This window comes from Cololabis saira, chromosome 13 (assembly GCF_033807715.1).
Source record: "Cololabis saira isolate AMF1-May2022 chromosome 13, fColSai1.1, whole genome shotgun sequence".
In the NCBI taxonomy this organism is placed as follows: Eukaryota; Metazoa; Chordata; class Actinopteri; order Beloniformes; family Belonidae; genus Cololabis; species Cololabis saira.
Genome location: NC_084599.1, coordinates 6,777,940 through 6,800,451, shown reverse-complemented (window position 1 = coordinate 6,800,451; position 22,512 = coordinate 6,777,940). Strand labels below are relative to the sequence as shown.

At 43.7% G+C, this 22,512-nt stretch overlaps 1 protein-coding gene across 1 annotated transcript in view; it reads left to right on the top strand.

The window, feature by feature from the left end:
• grin3bb (glutamate receptor, ionotropic, N-methyl-D-aspartate 3Bb) overlaps positions 1–16,073 on the top strand; it is a 58,733-nt gene extending 42,660 nt beyond the window's left edge. The window contains 5 exon segments of the mRNA XM_061738944.1: positions 3,899–4,014; positions 5,799–5,950; positions 13,833–13,997; positions 14,071–14,123; positions 15,333–16,073. Of these exon segments, the coding sequence (XP_061594928.1) occupies positions 3,899–4,014; positions 5,799–5,950; positions 13,833–13,997; positions 14,071–14,123; positions 15,333–15,996 (1,150 nt within the window). The 3' untranslated portion in view covers positions 15,997–16,073.
• Positions 16,074–22,512: the final 6,439 nt, after the last annotated feature.

Genomic DNA, 22,512 nt, shown 5'->3' with positions numbered 1-22,512 from the left:
TATCTGACCCTTTAACCAGCATTGCACCAATATTATCTCTGTTGAAGAATTATGGATCCTTCTCCGGCTATAAGGTCAATCTTAACAAGTGTGAATGCTTCCCCATAAACTCCTCTGCTCTACAACTCAAACAATCTGATATCCCCTTTAAACTCAGCCCGTCGGGCTTTAGATACTTAGGGATTAATGTGACCCGCACTCTGCCCTCTCTTTTCACCGCTAATTTTTCCTCACTGGTAACTCAAGTGAAGGCGGACTTACAGAGGTGGAACTCCCTACCACTGTCGCTGATAGGAAGAATTAACACAGTGAAAATGACTGTATTGCCTAAATTTCTTTTTTTGTTCCAATGCACTCCTTTATTTCTACCAAAATCTTTTTTTAAATCACTTGACCAAATTGTTTCCAACTTTTTATGGGCCGGTAAGACACCCAGAGTGAGATATTCGCTTCTCCAAAAATTTAAATTTAATGGGGGTCTAGCACTACCAAACTTTATGCTTTACTATTGGTCAGCGCATATTCACAAACTAATTTATTGGCTTCAGTCTCCTGAGTTATTATGGTGCAGATTGGAGGCTCAGTCACTCTCTTCATCCTCTGTAACGGCCCTACTCTCCTCCTCTTTACCATTGAATCCCTCTAAGTTTACAAATAGCCCTGTGGTGCTTTCCTCCCTTAAGATTTGGTCACAGTTTAGGCGCCACTTTAAATTTGCTTCTCCATCCATCTATACACCTGTTACTAAGAATCATCTGTTCCCTCCATCACTAATAGACACCACTTTTATGATTTGGTACAACCGGGGCATTAAGCACTTCAGGGATCTATATAAGGATGGTATCTTTTCCACATTCTCAGATCTGAGGTCAAAGTTCAATTTGCCTGCCTCCCATTTGTTTCGCTACTTCCAGCTTCGACACTGCGCCTCTGCTTTGTTTCCATGCTTCCCTTCCCTTCCTGCGAACCAACCGTGGGATGATCTTCTAACTATGAAACTCAGTCAAAAGTCTCTGATATCTAAGATATATGCACTGTGTATGACATTTGATGATCATTCTGTAGATAAAGCTCGGGAGGGTTGGGGACGAGAGTTGGGCCTTGACTTCACAGGGGAGCTGTGGGATAAAGCTATCCGTAGCATACGATCTAGCACGCCTTGCGCTAGACTAGAACTTATTCAATTTAAGGTGCTGCATAGAGCCCACCTATCAAAATCCCGATTATCGGAAATATATCCGAATGTTGCAGACTTATGCGACAGATGCCAGGGTTCTCCCTGCAATTTAAGTCATATGTTTTTCTCCTGTCCTAGGTTACAGAAATTTTGGAGTGAATATTCTGTGATCATGTCTAAAGTTCTGGGTAAAAAAGTTGTTATGGCCCCTCTCTTAGCAATATTCGGACTCTCTGTTGACTCCTCACATATCAGCCACACACAGTCAGAAGTATTGGCTTTCACATCCCTTTTAGCAAGACGTCGTATCTTACTTTTATGGAAATCCCCCAGGTCCCCGTCTATTTCTATTTGGCTTAGTGATGTTATGTTTTTTCTTAAATTGGAGAAGGTGAGATACTCTGTAAAAGGCAACTCAGCTAAATTCATTCGCAAATGGCAATCGTTCATAGACCACTTTACCGCGTTGAAGACTCTACCCACCGACTGACCCCCCCCCTCCCTTAATTTTCTTTTCATCTCCTTAATTTTTTTTTTTTTTTAATGTTTTATTTATTTCCAGTTTCATTTCTTGCTCATCTGTTTATTTATTTTTTAACGCTACAGAGACTCTGTTCCTTTGTTAGGTTTTGTGTGTTTAAAAAAAAAAAAAAAAAAAGGAGACAATGTATAATGCGTCTGTTTGACTACATGTTTCCATGTTTTAAGTGTATGTTGTTTCTTATAAAAAGATCAATAAAAAAAAAAAAAAAAGAGATAGAAAAGCGCTGTCTTACAAGCCTGATTAATATGCTGTTTATATGACACATCCTGATTTGAAAATAACACCAAGGTTTCTCACAGTTGTACTGGAATCCATCGCAACACCATCTAATCCCTTCCTAAGGTGTTTGGGACCAAAAATAATAACTCTAATAACTAATATATAACAACTGTCGGCAGAAAAGTAGTTGGACTGAAAGTCGTCTCTCGTCTCCTGCAGTTGGTCAAAAAAATACTCTGGAACACACCAACCCCACTAGAGCGTACGTTTTGCGCGTGCGCAAGCCATAACACATCCCCATAACTGCAGGCGGCACTGATCTGTGATGTCGCCCAGAAAAGAAGAACAACCAAAAATGACGGATCGCTCTAGTCTAGAGTTCCTAACAGAGCGGAAAGGATCGAACATACGATGCTAATAATGAAAATATAATACAGTCAAACACAATCCAAATCCAAACCGAGGCCATGATGTAGTGTAACAGTGTTTTTGCCGTCGCTGTTTAGCTAGTATGTTTACCATCGTCATTGCCGGTTAATTCTGATTCGCTAGTCAAGCGCCAGCAATCCACCGATTGGTCATAGAGGCCGACGGCTAGTGGACGATTCTACATCTCGAATGGGCCAAAATGAACGCCAATGCCGACATTGACAGACAACTGCACGGGACATCAACCTGACTCGAGTCACCGACCTCGTTCGACTGCCTGACGGAATCTGACGGCCGATAATCGGCTTGGTGTGTCCTGGCCTTAAGACATGCCTGAAGTTTAGCTAACGGTTCTGTTTCATCTTCATAGACAAATAGAGCTGCGTATCATCAGCATAGCAATGAAAACGTACATGTATGCCGTGATTCTGGATTATACTTCCCAAGGACTGCAGGTATAAACTGAACAAGATTGGCCCTAGCACTGAACCCTGCGGAACACCATAGCAGACCCTTGACTGTTCTGAAGAACCAGTATGGACACTAATCCCTTATCTGAGGTCCAGTAGAACCAGTATGGACACTAATCCCTTATCTGAGGTCCAGTAGAACCAGTATGGACACTAATCCCTTATCTGAGGCCATAAGGAGGTCATTCAGGACTCTAACCAGTGCTGTCTCTGTGCTATGATGCATTCTGAACCCTGTTGAGCTTGCGTTCCTGCTGTATTTTGAATTTAGTATGTAACTTCCTGTGGTGATCTGTCTGTATTTTAATTGTCTCCATCTGTGTGTCTCAGTTCATCTGAGTTTTGTCTCCCCAGTTTGTTTGTTGTTCTTCTCAGTCATGGCTGCGTTACACGTTCTTGTGTTGCACCCCACCATTCTCCTGCCTGCTCTCCTGCCTGCTCTCCTGCCTGCTCTCCTGCCTGCTCTCCTGCCTGTTCTCCTGCCTGTTCTCCTGCCTGCTCTCCTGCCTGTTCTCCTGCCTGCTCTCCTGCCTGTTCTCCTGCCTGTTCTCCTGCCTGTTCTCCTGCCTGTTCTCCTGCCTGCTCTCCTGCCTGTTCTCCTGCCTGTTCTCCTGCCTGCTCTGCTGCCTGTTCTCCTGCCTGTTCTCCTGCCTGCTCTGCTGCCTGTTCTCCTGCCTGTTCTCCTGCCTGCTCTCCTGCCTGTTCTCCTGCCTGTTCTCCTGCCTGCTCTGCTGCCTGTTCTCCTGCCTGTTCTCCTGCCTGTTCTCCTGCCTGTTCTCCTGCCTGTTCTCCTGCCTGCTCTCCTGCCTGTTCTCCTGCCTGCTCTCCTGCCTGCTCTCCTGCCTGCTCTCCTGCCTGTTCTCCTGCCTGTTCTCCTGCCTGCTCTCCTGCCTGTTCTCCTGCCTGCTCTCCTGCCTGCTCTCCTGCCTGCTCTCCTGCCTGTTCTTCTGCTTCCCCTGGAGACTGGAGTCTTCACCGAGGTGGAGCTGGGAGGTGTTTACATGTGGAACTGGGCAGGAGATGGATGCAGTGAGACTCAGAGGTCAATGTGTTTTTCAGGATGGATCCTTCTGAGCTGGATGCCTTCATCATGGATAAAGCGCTCCTGGATTACGAAGTCTCCATCGACGCCGACTGTAAGCTTGCGACTGTTGGGAAGCCGTTTGCCATTGAAGGTAACTCAGTACTGTATTTCCAGAGTCCTAGTCAATTCAAAGTTGATAGAATTGAAAATGAAACAACTTAACAAAAGAGTAGCAGGTATTACAGTTGATTTTTTAGGTCTTAACCTTTTTTCCTGCGAGGATTCTTGTGATATATTTAGAAAATTATCCAACAGTGCTGCAACTCAAGTCAAGATAAACAAATAAATCCTGTTGAATGAAACCCTATTTAAAGCACATAAACAAAGAAACAAACCACTCAGGCAGCAAACCCATAATCAGACAGTCTTTACAAAAAGCTATTTTTTTTAATATAAAAGCAGCGAAGCTGACCACCTGAACAGTCACACTCTGCAGAGCAATGAAACAAAAAGAAAAAAAAAGCCATAAGAAAACTATTTATTTATTTATTGGTTTAGTTGATAGGGACAATGCAGTTTAAACATAGTTTCAGTACAATGACAGCAACTGATGTTCTGCACATAGAGTTTATAGCATTTGCTAATTTGCAACTCCTGTCCCTAGTTGGGCTTAGAACTAAGGTTCTGTCTGATCCACACATTACTGTATTGGCCTAAACCGGTTCTGTCTGTTGCATAGGTTATGGTCAGAATCTGAATAAGCCAGTTTTGTGTGGTATTTCTTCTTCTTTTCCTCTCGGCTGTACCCTTCAGGGGTCAGCACAGTGAATCATCCATCACCTCTATCCTCTCCATCCTCTTCTCTCATACCAGACTAATGTCTTCTTTCACTACATCCATGAATCTCCTCTCTGGTCTTTACTCTTTTTCTTTTATTCTATTCATATTTTTGCTCTGTCTTATGATTGTATGATGTATTTATGTATTTTTTTTTCTGTAAAGCACTTTGGCTCACCTAGAGGTGGCTGTAAAGGGCTATATAAATAAAGTACATTTACATTTCCTCTCTCCCTCCTGGCAGTTCTAAGCTCATCATCCTCTACTGATATGTTCACTGTCCCTCCTGTACACGTCCAAACCATCTCAGTCTGGCGTCTCTGGCTTCATCTCCAAAACATCCAACACATGTTGTCCCTGTGATGTCCTCATTCCTGATCTTTTCCATCCTCAGCACTCCCAGAGAGCCTCAACATTTTAACCTCTGCTATTTCCAACTCTGCCCCCTGTCTTTTCCTCAGTACCACGGCCTCTAAACCAGACATCACTAGTCTCACCACCGACTTGTACACCTTACTTTTCATTTTTGCTGGTACTTTTATGAAACATCAACTCTGACACTTTTCTGCACTTGTTCCAACCTCTTCTTCACCTCTGTTCCACTCTCTCTTTTGCTCTGGACTGTTGATCCCAAGTACCTTAAATCCTCCACCTCCTTTATCTCTGCTCCCTGTTGCCTCAATGCACCTCCATCTGGAACTCTTCTCTCACACATACATAACACCTCACCACTGTCTTACAGCTCCCATTCATGTCCAGCACCATCTAACATACTTCTCTGCCATACTCTGCCACTACAGACTTCCTGATACAATACCATTGCTCCTTTCTTGGTACTCCGTCTTATGCTTTCTTAACATCTACCTGGTCACAATGCAGCTTCCTGTGACCTTCTCTGTACTTCTGTATCAACATCCTCAAAGCAAATATTGCATCTTTAATACTCTTTTTCTGTCTTTTACAACTGTTTTTCCACTCTTCATCTTCTTCAATGTCCTTTTCTCTTCAGTCTTACCGATTTTCTACCTCCTGGTCCATGATGGTCACATCATTTACTCTTTGTGTATCTTAATTTTCCTGGTTCTGTCTGGTCCACAGGTTACGGTATTGGCCTACCTCAGAACTCTCCTCTGAACTCCAACATGTCGGAGATCATCAGCAGATACAAGTCAGATGGATTCATGGACCTTCTGCATGACAAGTGGTACAAGGTGGTTCCATGTGGAAACCGAGTTTACGCCGTCACAGAGGTTAGTCTTAGCAGAGGAACATGTCTATAGTATACGCCCATGACCAGGGTTTGTCCTTTAATACGGAATATTCATATTTCTAGAATTGCTTTCATTCTTGATATGTTCTTAAAACAAGACTTGAATGTGTCGCTGGGAAAAAGAGCCACATTAGCCTGGTTTGAGTCTGAATTATTTCCTGGGGGGGGGGGGGGGGGGTCTTCCTCATCCACCAGAGTTGGTTATTGTGTATCACAGGGTTCTGACCTTTGGACTTTATGACTTTATGATGATGATGATCTGCTCCATTGCAATGCCCTTAATCTAGCCCACCCCCCAGGACCTGATTACCTTGGGAGACCCCAGCAGGGACAGTTTTCCTACACCAACATACCTCCTGAGAGATCATTCTGGCCCTCTCTCACCCTAAACCTTACACCTCCAATCCACCCAGTAACTCAATAAAGTGGTAATCGGAAGTCTGTCTTCAGGGGCAGCCCTCAAAAATGTGTTACCTACAGTACCCCACCCCCAATTACAGGACCCACTCTTCATGACACCGTTTGTGCTAGTTACAGGTCTAAGATAAGATGAGATAGTCCTTTATTACTCCCTCAATGGGGAAACTCTATCACCAAACTACCTTTTCTTTCAAAGATCCTTAAAAAGAAAATTGGCTAAAGTAAATGAATGGCCTTTAAAGATAAGCATAATATCCTGGAGGTTTTCCAGCCAGGTTTTAAAACCTTACACAGCACTGAATCAGCTCTTTTAAGAGTATTTAATTACAATATTTCCAGCTACTGACCTTGGTGTTATTCTTGTGCTTTCAGTTTTACTGCTGAATTTGACACAGTGAATTATGTAATTTCACTTCCTTGTTTGGAGCAGTGGGTATTGGGGAATATCGCTGCAGTGGTACAGACTATATGTATGTATCCTCCTATATAGCTCCTTTCTAATGCAGGGACTACTCAAGGGACTTTTAAAACACAGCCAGCTGTTGCTCACTGCCAGACACACACTCAGACCCCCAAACAAACACACACACCAACACACACAGAACCACGAGCAAACACATACATCAACACACACACAAACACAGACACACAAAAACAAGACATGGCCCGTCCCCCAAACATATTCTCTTGTGTTGGTAACTGTTAAAGGGCACACTCAGTTGGGGATGGAGTGCATGTATATCATAGAACTAACACTGGTGGAGTGTCAGTGGAGGTGACAGCCCTCGTGTGTCGTCCTCCTCGTGTGTCGTCCTCCTCGTGTGTCGTCCTCCTCGTTTGAAGACCTACTCTGGTAAAGACCATCTTACTTAGACATTGAAGCTCATGCAGAACTAAGATTCGTTGCAGTTCCTTAACTGGCCTCTAAAGACGAGCTTCAAAAGGGAGGCCAATGTCCATCAACCTCCATGTTCAAATGTCCAAGTTTATCGCAGAAATAAACATACAGTCTGGTTCAAAAAAGCATTTTCGTATAGATGCCAGAAGAGTTTATATCAAGCAATATATTTATTTATAATTTGACTGATTAGCAGTCGGGTTAGCCAAATGCTAGCCATTCTTACTTCCTCATCCGTAATCATCATGCTACCAACCTTCGCGAAGCAACCACCCGTTTGTATAAACGCGATGGTCATTTTTAATTTTGCTGTCGAGTTAACATGATAAAGGGTACTGTATATCCCGCCATAAACATCTGATGGCACCTTTACAGATATTTTGGCGGGGTTCAGCTGAAGGAGCTGGGAACAAAGCTAACTTTGATACACATACAGTGGGCGTGTTCCCGTCGGCTTGCTCAGCAACATGGCTGTCCCTCGTACGAAGGAAAACCGGCTTCAAAACCGGTCTTCAGAAACCAATGGGTCACATGACTTCTCCTCATCGCCTGGTCTAGCTACCGCTTTGCTAGCCATCGACCTGATGTTCTTTTTTCAATTCAATTCAATTTCAATTCAATTCAATTCAATTCAATTCAATTCAATTTTATTTATATAGCGTCTAATACAACAGAGTTGTCTCTAGACGCTTTACAGAGACCCATACCCAGAACATGACCCCCGAGCAGTTATTACATAAACAATGGCAGGTAAAAACTCCCCTAGTGGGAGAAAAACCTTAAGCCAAACAGTGGCAAGGAAAAACTCCCCTTTAGGAGGGAAGAAACCTTGAGCAGGACCAGGCTCATCAGGGGGGACCCTCCTGCCGAGGGCCAGACTGGTGGGTCAGGGACGGCAACAGCACAGCAGGCAGGTGGAAGCAGCAACGGGATGACCGGGGGTGGGGACCGCAGGCCAGCACACAGCTCCCGAAGCTCCGGCCCAATCAGCAAGTCCCAGGTTGGGGTGCAGGGTCAGGAAAAGACTTGTGCTCCGTAATGCAAGCTACAAGCCACCCACGGCCACCTGCAGGACAAAAGAGAGAAAAGGGAGGAGAAGGGGGGGCCAGCAACGGGATGACCAGGGGTGGGGACCGCAGGCCAGCACGCAGCTCCCGAAGCTCCGGCCCAATCATCAAGTCCCAGGTTGGGGTGCAGGGTCGGGGAAAGGTTGAGAAGGGGCAGGGCCAGGGAGAGGAGTCTTGAGGGACGAACATTCTCCCCCGCCCAAAAGGGGCCGTTACCCTGCCCCCCTCACTCCCACACTGCAGGTTCCGGTGTCCGGCAAAGGATGCTGCAACATGGACAAAAGAGAGAAAAGGGAGGAGAAGGGGGGGCCAGCACAAGAAACCACAGGAGCGACTCTGACACACTAAAGTTTACACTACCTAGAGATTTACCAACACCAGCTAGAGGTTTACTAAACACTAACTATAGGCTTTACTAAACAGAAATGTTTTAAGTTTAGTTTTAAAGGTGGAGGTGGTGTCAGCCCCCTTAACCCAGATTGGAAGTTGGTTCCATAGTAGTGGCGCCTGATAGCAGAACGCCCGCCCTCCAAATCTACATTTAGATACTCTAGGAACTACGAGTAAACCTGCACTCTGAGAACGGAGAGCTCTGACAGGAACATAAGGCACTATCAGGTCTTGCAAATAATGCGGAGCTAAGCCGTTTTGGGCTTTATACGCAAGTAATAAAATTTTAAATTGGATTCTGAATTTTACGGGTAACCAATGGAGCGACGCTAACACTGGAGAGACGTGGTCTCTCCTGCTAATTCCTGTCAGTACTCGTGCTGCTGCATTTTGGATCAGCTGGAGCCTATTCAGCAAATTACTTGGACATCCTGCTAACAACACATTACAGTAATCTAGTCTAGAAGATACAAACGCATGAACTAGTTTTTCTGCATCACTCTGTGAGAGGATTTTCCTAATCTTTGCAATATTACGGAGATGGAAAAAGGCTATTTTACAAACCTGATTGACATATGGTTTAAACGACAAATCCTGATCGAAAATAACACCAAGATTTCTCACAGTTGCACTGGAAGCCATCGCAACACCATCTAATCCCTTCCTAAGATGCTCTGGACCAAGAATGATAACCTCTGTTTTATCTGAATTTAGAAGCAGGAAATTTCTGGACATCCAGTCCTTGATGTCCCTAAGACATGCCTGAAGTTTAACTAACGGTTCTGTTTCATCCGGCTTCATAGACAAATAGAGCTGCGTATCATCAGCATAACAATGAAATTGTATGCCGTGATTCTGGATTATACTTCCCAACGGCTGCATGTATAAACTGAACAAGATTGGCCCTAGCACTGAACCCTGCGGAACACCATAACAGACCCTTGACTGTTCTGAAGAAACCTCATGTACATGAACAAACTGGAACCTGTCAGATAGGTATGATTTAAACCAACATAGAGCTGTCCCTTTAATCCCAACAACGTGCTCTAACCTGTGCAGTAAAATGCCATGATCAACAGTGTCAAAAGCAGCACTGAGGTCCAGTAGAACCAGTATGGACACTAATCCCTTATCTGAGGCCATAAGGAGGTCATTCGTGACTCGAACAAGTGCTGTCTCTGTGCTATGATGCATTCTGAACCCTGACTGAAAGACTTCAAACAGATCATTTCTATACAAATAGTCACATAACTGGCTTGAAACTGCCTTTTCCAGAATTTTAGACACAAATGGAAGGTTGGAAATTGGTCTATAATTAGCTAAGGTGTCTGGGTCAAGAGAAGGTTTTTTAAGTAAAGGTTTAATTACTGCGACTTTGAAAACCTGTGGTACATATCCTAAACTTAGGGATAAGTTAATTTGGTCCAGTATTGTCGTACCAATAAGAGAAAAAATATGTTTGAATAGTCGAGTCGGGATGGGGTCTAACATACATGTGGTTGACTTAGCTCTATTAACGAGTGAAGTCAGCTCAGGGAGGTCTATAGGATCAAAACAGTCTAGAGACAAGTCAGAGCCTAGGGAGGGGCTAAAGCTGAAGAAACACCTACAACCGGCTGGTTGATTTCTTCTCTAATTCTCGCGATTTTACTGTTGAAGAAGCCCATAAAGTCCTCACTACTGAGAGCTGCAGGAATGCACGGCTCAACAGAGTTGTGACTCTTTGTCAGCCTGGCTACAGTGCTGAACAGAAAACGTGGGTTACTTTTGTTATCCTCTATCAACGTTGAATAATAAGCTGTTCTGGCTTTGCGAATGGCTTTTTTATATACTATTAGAATATCTTTCCATTCACGATGAGAGTCTACAGACCTACAAGAGTACCACTTCCTTTCCATTTTACGCACGTTTTGTTTCAACATGCGGATATCTGAATTATACCAGGGAGTTAAGCTCCTGTGGCTAGAAACCCTCCTTTTCAAAGGAGCAACTTCATCTAAAGCTGAATGCAACAAATCAGCAGTGTTACTAGCAAGGAAATCAACATCTGCAGAGGTAGAACCCAGGTCACTGGCCTCGACTACATCACTATTTCGCACTGTCGTAAGATAAGCAATGGCCTCCCTAAATTTAACAATAACTTCATCAGACAAACATCTGCTAAAATAATACCTCCTATTTTGCACTTCAACATCAACAAAATTAAATTCAAACGTTATTAAGTAATGGTCGGATAAAAGGGAGTTTACAGGTGACACCAACAGACCATCAGTTTCAACACCGTAGGTGAGAACGAGATCGAGAGTATGATTAAAACAGTGCGTCGGTTTATCCACTTTTTGTGAGATACCCATTGATTCTAGAAGAGAATCGAAGGCTAATTTAAGATTATCGCTTTCAACATCCATATGAATGTTAAAATCACCCACTATGATGAATTTATCTGTGCTGATCAATAATCCAGAAAGGAAATCTGAAAATTCAGACAAAAACTCCAGATACGCACCAGCAGGGGGCCGGTACACTACCACTAACACAACTGGCTTCTCTGATTTCCGGCTCGGAAATTTCAGACCAAGCATGAGGCTTTCAAATGTATTATAGTTGCACTTAGGTTCAATTTTTGTTTCGAGACCGGAGTTATAAATTGCTGCGACTCCTCCGCCTCGGCCCGTGCTTCTAGGAATGTGATGATTAAAGTAGCCGGGCGGAGTTGATTCATTCAAACTAACATACTCTTCCTCCTGTAACCATGTTTCTGTTAAGCAGAAAATATCACTCCTGCTCTCTGTAATTATATCATTTACTAACAGAGACTTAGAGCTTAATGATCGTATATTTAGTAGTCCGCATCTAATTTTTAGGTCTGTAATTGGTACCAAATGTACATTGGTTTTAATTTTTACAAGGTTATCTTGGTTAACGCCTCTATAACGCTGCACCTGGTGAACTTTTGGAGGGCGGGGAACTGCAACCACTTCTATTTTGCTAGGCACCTCTAACTGACTAAGCCTCGCCTCCAGCCCTGTTAAACTACAGCTCTGCATCCTGGCCTGGACCCTGCATTGTCAGGGGGAGTGTCTAATAACATTGGCCAGATTTCTAGACATAAGAGCTGCACCATCCCGGGTGGGATGAATGCCGTCCCTTCTAATCAGACCGGGCTTTCCCCAGAATGTCTCCCAGTTGTCAATTTGTCCAATTTTCTCTTTTTTTGGGCATAGTGAAAAAGTTTTCCAACGACATGTTCCACGTCTATGTTGATTTAATTATAGTTTAACCACAGTTTGGGCATCGGGAAAAACCAGAGATATTGTTAAATCCAGCGAGGAGACCAAAAGCAGTGCGTCTATCCTCCTCGGTGCATCATGTGACCCCCCATCCTCTCTTATCTTTTTAAGTGGGAGAACTTTCACAACTGGTGTCTGACTAAATACTTTTTTGCCCCACTATACAAGACAGAACCAAAATATATTGCACGAATATTCCTCTCACTCTGTGGCTACTGCAAGTACAGTAGAGCAAGCACCTTCTGTAGGAAGTTTGTTTAACATGTACCTTTCTTAAACTGATGCATTACATCAAACTGGGAAAGTTGAAACCCAGATGCTGCCGCAGTTTTAAAATACACGCCTCTACCTGACAGAAAGGAAAAGTGCTGCGACTGAGACAGGCTGCTGGCTGTTAAGTCTTTTTGTAAAAACCATCTCTTCTCCTTAATCTTTGACACATTGTTGACTCTTTGTTTTGTTTTATTTTTATTGTATCTTTTTATATTCCTTAAAGGAGCATGAGGCTCCTTTTAAGAAATGAGACTCTCTAGCATACCTGCCAACACTCCCGATTTAAGCGGGAGTCTCCCGATTTTCAACCATTTCTCCCGCCCTGCTCCCGATTTGTAATTTCTCCCGCTTATCTCCCGATTTTAAAGTGAAATGAGTCAATGGTGTTTCACGTGTCGTGGTTAAAATATGTTATTTTGTTATTTGAAAATTTGAAAATTTGTTTTGTTTGAGAAATGCTTTGAAAAAAAGCTGAGGGAAGAGTTGGTGGAGTATCAAGTCATAGCAAGCAAGGATCTCCCACAGGAAGATAGAGTTGAAGGTTCTGGGTTCTTCTAGGGAAAGAGGAGAGCTTTACAAATCTGGCATCACTGATGAAGGCAAAGCTCTGCATCCCTCACAGCAATGAAGCTCAGAGAGCTCATTCAGCATGGTGACAAAGATCCTCACAGAAAACACAATGAGTATGGATAATTCTACTCTGAGCACTACTTTCTTGCAAGATTAACCATACCAGCCCTGGTCACAAGTGTGTACCCTCCAAGAAAGTGATTGAAGCTGCAAAGTCTGACACCTACAATTACAACAGGTCCTTGGGTGACAAAGGGAACCTGGAAAATTCTACAAATATTGTATTTTATTGTTATTAATACTAAACTTATTTGGCTCCAAGAAGGCTGTAGAATCATTTTGGGAGGTACATTTTAGCACATTTCATTGTAGCTATGGATTTAAAGCTCATTAAAAGTCGTCTTGTTTATATCAGGGCGGGGATGTTGTGAGTGGAGCATTCCAACCACTACCCCAGAAAATCTCCCTCTTTTTCACAGCCCAATGTTGGCAGGTATGCTCTCTAGCGCCACCCTTCACCATGATGGCCGTTGGGGGTACTGCAGCCAACAGCGAAGCCGGCACGGGAGAACGGGGAGAACGTGCATGCAGCGTCATGTGACGTCACATCCGCAGGACAGCGCGGGAAATTCCGGCCCGGAATTCCAGCACATTTTGCAGCACACAGCCTGTTCAAGGCAACAGAGAGATACGCTAGACGTATACGAATTTTTTTCATAAATCCTGCCTCAATCCTGCCTCAAGCTCCTTTAATATTTGATTTTATGCATTTTTATTGAGCCTTTTATTATCTGATATGGTTTTTGGTCCAATGTGGTTGTTTTAAAGTGCATTATACCTAAAGTGGGACTGGATTGTGTTGGAGAGTGCAGTTTTCCAGAGGACCACCACAGATAATGGTCCAGATTCAGCTTCCTCTGACCTCGGAGATGCTCATCTTTCATTCTCTGTCAGACTCTCCAGATGGGCGTCCACCACTTCTCAGGACTTTTCATATTGTTGTGCTTCGGTGTGGGTGGAGCTCTTCTGACTCTAGCAGGTGAACATGGTTTTTACCGACTCGTTTTGCCACACATCCGCCGCCGACAAAAGCTGAAGTACTGGCTGCACACCTCACAGGTGAGTTTGGGAGTTTTCAGGTATTGTCGTCCTCGTTCCTCAGAGAACTGAATCTGGTCTGTGTGCTCAACAGAAAATCCACCGAGCTCTGAACATGACGTGTGAAGATGTGAAGAAGCAGAAGAGGTTAGTAGTGCCACATCAGGCTGTGTTTTAACTACAGGGACTGAGGCTGAACCAAGGATCACTCCATATATTCATTTTACTCAATCTGATAATCTATTATCTATTCACAGCTCTGGATGAAAAGGTTAGTGAACCCATAGACTAGTTAACTCAACTGAAAATAACTGGAGTCAGTGTTTTGCGCACCATGGGCCTCATGTACAAAGAGTGCGTGGATTTCAACTTGAATCCTTGCGTGAAATTCTTGCATACACAAAAAGAATTTCAGATGTTCAAAACGTGAGCCACTTGCTTAACCCACTGCACCACTGAGCGGCCCCCAATGGTTCTTTTCAGACAAAACAACTCTACTTTGGTCTCATCTGTCCATAGGACATTGGTCCAGATTTAATCTGGTTTGTACAGATGCAGTTTTGTGAACCATAGGCCTGTAGACTCTGAAATAGACCTCCTGGGTTTCTGATCATCTGGTAAAGCTGCTAGAGCAGGGGTCGGCAACCCGCAGCTCTAGAACCGCATGCGGCTCTTTAGCGCCGCCCTAGTGGCTCCTGGAGCTTTTTCAAAAATGTTTGACCTTTTATTTCCTCTTTTTTTTCCTTTTTTTTTTTCCTTTTTTTCTTCCTTTTTTTCTTTTTTTTCTTCTTTTTTCCTTTTTTCTTCTTTTTTTCCTTTTCTCAACATTTCAACTTTTTCTCGAAATTTTGACTTTTTTCTTGACATTTCGACTTTTTTCTCCACATTTCAACTTTTTTCTCAACATTTGACTTTTTTCTCGACATTTCGACTTTTTTCTCAAAGTCCATAATGAAAAAAAAAACTTCCCTCAGTTCTAACTAATATAGAAACATGCAGCATGTGTTGCCTTCATTCTAAGGCTGATACAAGACTTTTCATTTTTTGCGGCTCCAGACATATTTGTTTTTTGTGTTTTTGGTCCAATATGGATCTTTCAACATTTTGGGTTGCCGACCCCTGCGCTAGGGCTTCCACTCTGTTGTTAGTTAGTTAGTTCCTGTCACACAACTGTCTTGGATGTTGTTCAATTGTGAATCATCCGTCTCACTGTAGGACGTTGAACTCCAAACTGTTGACAGAATCTAGACATTCATGTGCAGCGTTAAGTGGTTTTTGTAAGCACCGATAATGTCTTTCCCCTTTTGTATTGTGTTTCAAACTGACCCGCCCTCTTGTTCACTTGTTCTCATTCAGCTGTAACCTGGAGAAGACCCAGGTCCCTCTGGACCCCCAGGGGCCCCTGGAGGCCCTGGGCTCTGGATCTTCAGACAGGAGAAACAATGACGGCAATAAGACCTCTGCAGATGGCAAAGACTTCAAACGAGTGCACTTCCAACTGGAGACCCTCAACACCCGCCGACTGCTCGCTCGCATCACGGTGTGTGATGCTGAGGAGAATGGGGCTAAGGCTGGGGACGGAGGGGCAGCTAATGTGAGGACGGAACGTGACAACAACCTCTGCGAGAATGGAGGACCTGCAAACTTGTTATCTGGTCTTCTGTCACGCCTCCCTTCCTCGTCGTCCTCCTCCGTCTGCTCCCCTGCTGCTGAAACTACGCACCCTGCCGTACCTGCCCCCCCCCCTGCTGCCGCGGCCCCACCCTGGCCCGGAGAACTCCAGGAGCTGCAGGAACAGATCGAAGAGATGAGGGACAAACTGAGGGGAGCTTTGGCCAGGAGAGCTGAGATCCAGAACAGCCTGGACAAATCTATAACTATGACTGTCCCGCCCGCCCCTTTACGCACCGTCTCACCAGCAACACCCCTCCCTCCCAACACCAAGAATGTGACCACTATGACGGCCCCCCTGCAACACAAAGTCCTGTCCAAGGTCCGGCTGGCCAATCAGAGAAGGTGATGCTCTCTCATTGGATGTAGCCAGTTCAGCCACCAATGACCTCATCAGAACCTGCTTGGACAAAAACTGGAGGTCCAGCCCCATAATACTATCAATAAAAATTACTATTTTTCACATCATTCCAAATTACAAATGAATGTTGTAAAACTTCCAGTTCCATTAATAAAGCTAGATAAAGAGCCTTCCCTCATGAAAACGTTCTAAATTTGATTTATATGACTTATGGTTTATTCTTTCCCTTTTTTTTACACAAGTCTTGATAACTTTTAGGGGAAATAAAGATTGTTTATTAACTAACCCCAAACTGGTCATTCTGTTCCTAACAAGCATGCCAGCAGATGACTAACTCAACCATTTTTAATCAATAGAATCATTATTGAAATAGTTGCAGTCGCAATTTGGCTCAGACAGAAGCCAGATTAAGGACAACTATCTATTGCAAACATATATTTTTATCTTCATTCTGATTCTCAGCATTCTTGAATTAATGTGGATTTGTGAAATGTCTGATGATTGTGTTGGCTGATTAGCCCGCCGTTCCTGAAATATGCCCCTTTACAGCAGCAGCAAATCTGACACACCGTCCAGGTTCATGTCACATCTCTGGTATTAGTCACACATTTATAGACAAGGTCCTTTAACTGAAACTGTGTTTACGTGAAGTGAAAGGAGGCAAGAACTGCAGGGATTTTGTCCCCTGATCAGGGGAATGTGATCATTGAACACCATTTCCAAAAGTTGAGTTTATCTATATTTTACTTCTCACAGGTTAAAAGCTACAAAATGCTTATCAACAGCTGCACATAAGGAATACAAGAGAAAATGCAAAACAGAGGGAACATAACAGATGTAAAACATAGAACCAAGCCCTAAGTTTTTGATTGATTTACAGCCTCCCATCAATTCTGTACAATAACGACAAACACCTTTCTGTTCCAGCTGTTAGCATGTTAGCATGTTAGCTGTGCTATCAAAGTCATTTCAGAGTCATTTCAGCATCATTTCATCTGGTCTTCAGATCTTTTATGGATGAGTTGGTTTATTGCTGATGCTAATTATGTTGACGTTGCTAATACCAGTTTGCTGCTGGCATGAAAGAATAACTTATTCTCTAGTTTAATTGGCATAAGCCTGCTAGTTACTAGTACAGAAAATACACTTTCTCTAAATCTGCCACAAGGTTGCATTTTCCATAATTCAACGAGCTAAATCATGCTTGAGACCACAACAGAAGGTGTTTCACAACTATGACTGATAAAAGTGATGTTACTGCAGGAATGACTCATACATGTTGGAAGCAGGAGCCACAGACTTGCTTAATTTTCCAAACTTATCCAAATCCACAGGCTCATCTGGGCCAGTGGAGTCATTAGGTGCCCAGGCTCACCTGGGTCCATGAGTTTGTTAGGTCCATAGGCTCAGGGTCCAGAACCTGTCCGGGCCAGCCCCCCAATCTCGCACTCAGAAGGCGCGCCGATTTTTCCCAGTGTCCAGTCGCGGTACTGCAACCAAAAATCCCATGTGGCCCAGAAAGCTTTTTTCCCATAGACCACAATAGTAAAAGAGAAGCCTCTAAAACTGTTCACAGGACACCTCCAGCTGTAATCACCGGCTATTACTAATCTTTGTATTCTATATTTTTAAGTCATGGACTTTATATCTGTCAAAAATGTTTAATAACGGCCAGAAAAGTCAAAGAAAAGTCTCTTTCTGGGCGTGACGTCACGGCCGTGTCGGTGCCATTGATGTTGCCCCGGGGCATGATGGGAGGCCCCAGAGCATCATGGGAGGTGACTCAACTGCGCATGCTCTATGGGCCCCTTAACGCGGAAGTAAACCCGGAAGTCAGGAACTCATTTCGGTGTATGCGCTGGCTGAGCAAATTGCATTGAAATGAATGGGCGGCCATTTTCGATGTCCCATCCAGTTAATATTATAGATCCATGGTCCGGGCCCACAGACTCACTTGGATCTGTAGATTCACCGGGGTCCATATACGTTTTGGGTCCACAGACTCATCTGGTTCCATGGACTCATCCAGGTCCATGGTCTCGGGTCTAACTGATCAGATCCTTGCTCTACCAAAGCAATCTCACACTTATTCTGAAAACTCTCCTTTATTTTATCAATTGATTAATTCCCATTTATTTAACTGTCCCTTTGTTTTTCATGTTTCCTGACACAATTGTCAAATTCTCATATTTCATTTTGAATTGTCTTTCATTAACATCAGTGTGTCGTGATGTTAAGATTGCTACTCTTAGGCTTGTGGCAGAAGATTAGCGAGAGCACCAGTTCAATCCTCGGTGCTTATCTTTCTTGACCTATGTGCTGCTTTCAATACAGTTAACCACAACATACTTCTATCTATATTCACAAATTTGGGAGTATTTTAGGATCAATATATACTTGGTTCTGTTCCTCTCCTACCGGGTGTTCCTTTAAGGACCACGGCAGGGGAAAATATCTCCACTACATCCCCTCTCCATGGGAGTCCCCCAAGCCTCTGTACTTGGGCCTTTCTCTTTGCCATACAGACCCTTTTTCAGTCTACGTCACATAATGTTGCGCGCATGTTGGCAACAGAAGTGGCTTTGTTCTCCAGCAGTTCTGACTGAAAGACGAGGTAGCAACTGGTTAGCAAGCATTTAACAAACTGTTCCCAGCATCAACATGTCTGGTTGTTGTGTATACGGTTGTACGAATCGTTATTCCACCGACGGACTAAAGTTGTATAGGATTCCGACAGGATCACGATCATTTCAGAGCAACCGGTGCTCCTGCGGCGGCTCGTACCTTCAGATACAGCGGGACATCGACGTCTCTGGCCCGCAGGAACTTGAGGAGGAAGCGGTCGGAGAAACCGGCGGGGTCCCCGGACCTGGGGGGGATCCCGCACACCCGCTCCGCCCGCCGCCGCAGGCTCTCCAGGGCCGGCCGGAGCCGCTCCAGACCCTCCGGGGCCGCTCCAGAACCTCCGGGAGCCGCTCCGGGAGCTCGGGGATCCGCTGGCCGCTCATGACCCTCTCAGTCCGGGTTGGAGGCTCTGCAGCTCCGCGGTGAAGGGGAGGGACCGCCCCGGGACGACAACCCATTTGGCCACTTGCTAACGTCTTCAACCCACTCATTAATAGAACACGGATCTGGAAGTCGGACACCATTTGTCAAAGTCAACTTGTTAAGGTAGGATTCGTGATCTTTAGTTGATAATCCCCTTGCAGAGCTTGACACGCTGTTTATCTCCGCAATACTTCCGTGGCCAAAATGCGCGCACATACGTTCTACGTCATCATTGTTTACAAACAGAAAAAGGGTCTATACACCACTTCTCTGGGCCAGATTATTCCTTCACACGGCTTCTCATTTCACTGCTATGCAGATGATACACAACTCTACCTGGCATTCCCACCTGATGACCCCACAACCTGTGTACGAATCTCAGCCTCTCTGACCTGTCTGCATGAATGGAGGATCACTACCTTCAACTTAACCCGTCTAAGACTCAAGTCCTGGTTGCCCATCATTCGTTCAGCCTCCATATCAACATAAATATTACTTACACTCCCATAGCCATACTTTTGCATCATTAGTTTGAGTTTCAAAAATATTTTTATTCTGTTTTTCATCTGCAGTTTACCTTTTATAGGTAATTTATTTAAATATTTATCAGCCATACTTTGCTAAAGTAGTTTTGTATTTTAAGTAGTTTGTTTATTTTGTGTATGTTAATGTTGTTAATGTGATGTATATGTTGTATCTTATGTTATATGTGTTGTATATATTATGTGTCTTATGTTATAGCACAGAGGGACGAGGAGGAACAGTATTTCGCCTCTGTATGTCTTCAACATACAGAGGACGTTAAAATGAATTTCTTTTCATCTAAGGTTACAAGATGTTTGATTCCCAGTTCTCTGACCATATTTTCTCTGTGTCCCGGTCATGCCACTTTGCTCTCTACCAAAATTTAAAAAATAAGAGCATACTTGATTCAATATGAAACTCAACTCCTGGTACAGGCCACAGTTATCGCCCTCCTCCATCAATGCAATGTCCTCTACCCTACCTATCCTATCAAACCACTACAAAAGGTCCAGCATGCAGCAACACATCTGCACTTTTAATCAACCCAGAATGGCACACATCACGCCTCTGTTCATTGATCTTTACTGTTTACCTGTGGCTGTTTCAATAAAACACAAGTCTCAGCCACTTGCCAAAAGGTGATCCTGGGGCCTGATCTGCCTGTATGAACTCAGTTGTAAAGGTTTACACCTTACACAAGCACTGCACTCTTCACGAGAGCAGACTGGCTTGTTGTATTCCTCTGTTATGAGTTGCTTTGGATGAAAGCATCTACCAAATGTAATGTAATGAAACCCCATGGATCCTTTTGTATAAACACGTTTGGTAAAACAGCCATTCCTCGTTCTCTGCTCCAGATAAACGATCAGACATGTTTCTTTGTAGTCAGAGAGACGGTGGTGTTTCAGGTTTCTATTAGATCATTTATACAGCGCTGATTTGTAAAGACTCATGGAATCAGACTCCAAGTAGTGAGTGATCCAACTTGAACTTGGATTCATTAAAGGAGCTGGATTTGACATCACCAGCTGAAAGCAGGATTACCAGTGTTCTGCCAATTTCTGCTGCTTTGCCAAAAAATGCTACCTTATGGTTTTCTACCTCTGTAGAGCTACAATTCTACTCTGTTTTACTCCCTAGCCCACTTCCTTTCCCCCCAAGTGGCCGTCATTGTAAATAAGAATGTTCTTAATGACCTGCCTGGTTAAATAAAGGCCAATGACTGAATGAATATCAAATAAAGCAATAGAATTGTTTTTATTTCCCCTCTTTATCATATAATGTTCACAATGTGTAATATAATTCATGTCATGGGTAGTGTATTTTGAAGGATCAAATACTCAACATCCCATATTATCCATTTTACATTGTGCAAGAAATGATGGTCGTAGCAATCAAACTTGGAAAATCGACTGTGCGCATGTGCATAACCACAAAGTAGCATTTCTCGGCAGGTAGCAAGGATTGGCAGAACACTGGCACATATCTGAAATATTTTGGTACGTAAATCAATTCCTTTGGGAAGAATATGCAAATGTAGATCTGGAGGACGGTCTTCTGCTATCAGGAACCGTTACTTTGGAACCAACTTCCAATCTGGGTTAAGGAGGCTGACACCACCTCCACCTTTAAAACTAAACAAAACCTTTCTGTTTAGTAAAGCCTCTATTTAGTGTTTAGTAAAGTCTCTAGTTAATGTTTAGTAAAACTCTAGTTAGTATAAACTCTAGTGTGTTAGGGCCAGTAATCATAGACCAGACTAGAGCAGCTCGTCTGAAACAGAGCTTCATCATAGATATGCAGCTCTGTTTTTGCAGGCCAGAGACATTGAACATGGCACCCGAGCAATTATTAAAGAAACCATGGCAATTAAAAAACTCCCCTTTAAGAGGGGAGAAACCTCTGGAAGAACCAGACTGAGGAAGGACAGTTCGGGGTTGAGAGGCTTCCAATTAATAACGTGTTATTGTGTTAATGTGGATTAATGTGGATTAAAATGAAGGAAGAGGGGAGAAGAAGAGGAGAGAGAAAGGGTGAGGGTGCCATGCAGCAGGTTATGTTGGCGCCCCCTCCAGCGTACTGTAGGTCTACAGCAGCATGAATATGATGAAGCTGTGCTATAGTCTTGTCCTATAGCTGCAGCCATGACTAGAGTAACAATTTACACTGCAACATCATTTCCTTTTGGAAATACAAGTATTATTCAATACAGAAAGTCCATCTGAAAACTCTTGAAAAAGACAGAAAACAGGAAAATTAATCTCAGTCCAGCAAATGGTGACATTTTCCGTCCATCATCTACAGCCTTCTAGATGTACGATTACAGTACCAACCACTTTGTTCCCAAATGGTGCAGTGTTCTAGGATAGAGCTCTAGACTCGAGCATTCAGGTTTTCAGTACCCAGTGGGGACGATGCACCAGAACAAAGAGAACTGCTTCCTGTGCTCTTCTGCCTTATTTTCATACCAGATTTATTGACATACACCTGCTGGTTGTTTAAAGGAGCTTGAGGCAGGATTGAGGCAGGATTTATGAAAATAATTCGTAAATGCTTCAAGTTTTCTAGTAATAATGTCAGATGAAGCGTTCCAAACCAAAAAGAATGAGTCCTCTAGCGTATCTCTCCTTTGCCTTGAACAGGCTGTGTGCTGCAAAATGTGCTGCAATTCCGGGCCGGAATTTCCCGCGCTGGGCTGCGGATGTGACGTCACATGACGCTGCATGCACGTTCTCCTCATTCTCCCGTGCCGGCTTCACTGTTGGCTGCAGTACCCCCGACGGCCGTCGTGGTGAAGGGTGGCGCTAGAGAGTCTCATTTCTTAAAAGGAGCCTCAAGCTCCTTTAGATAAACTCATTTGAGCTCAGACACGTCATTCTAGAGCAGGAACCTTAAACAGGCCTCATTAAAAACAAGTCATAAAATACAGAG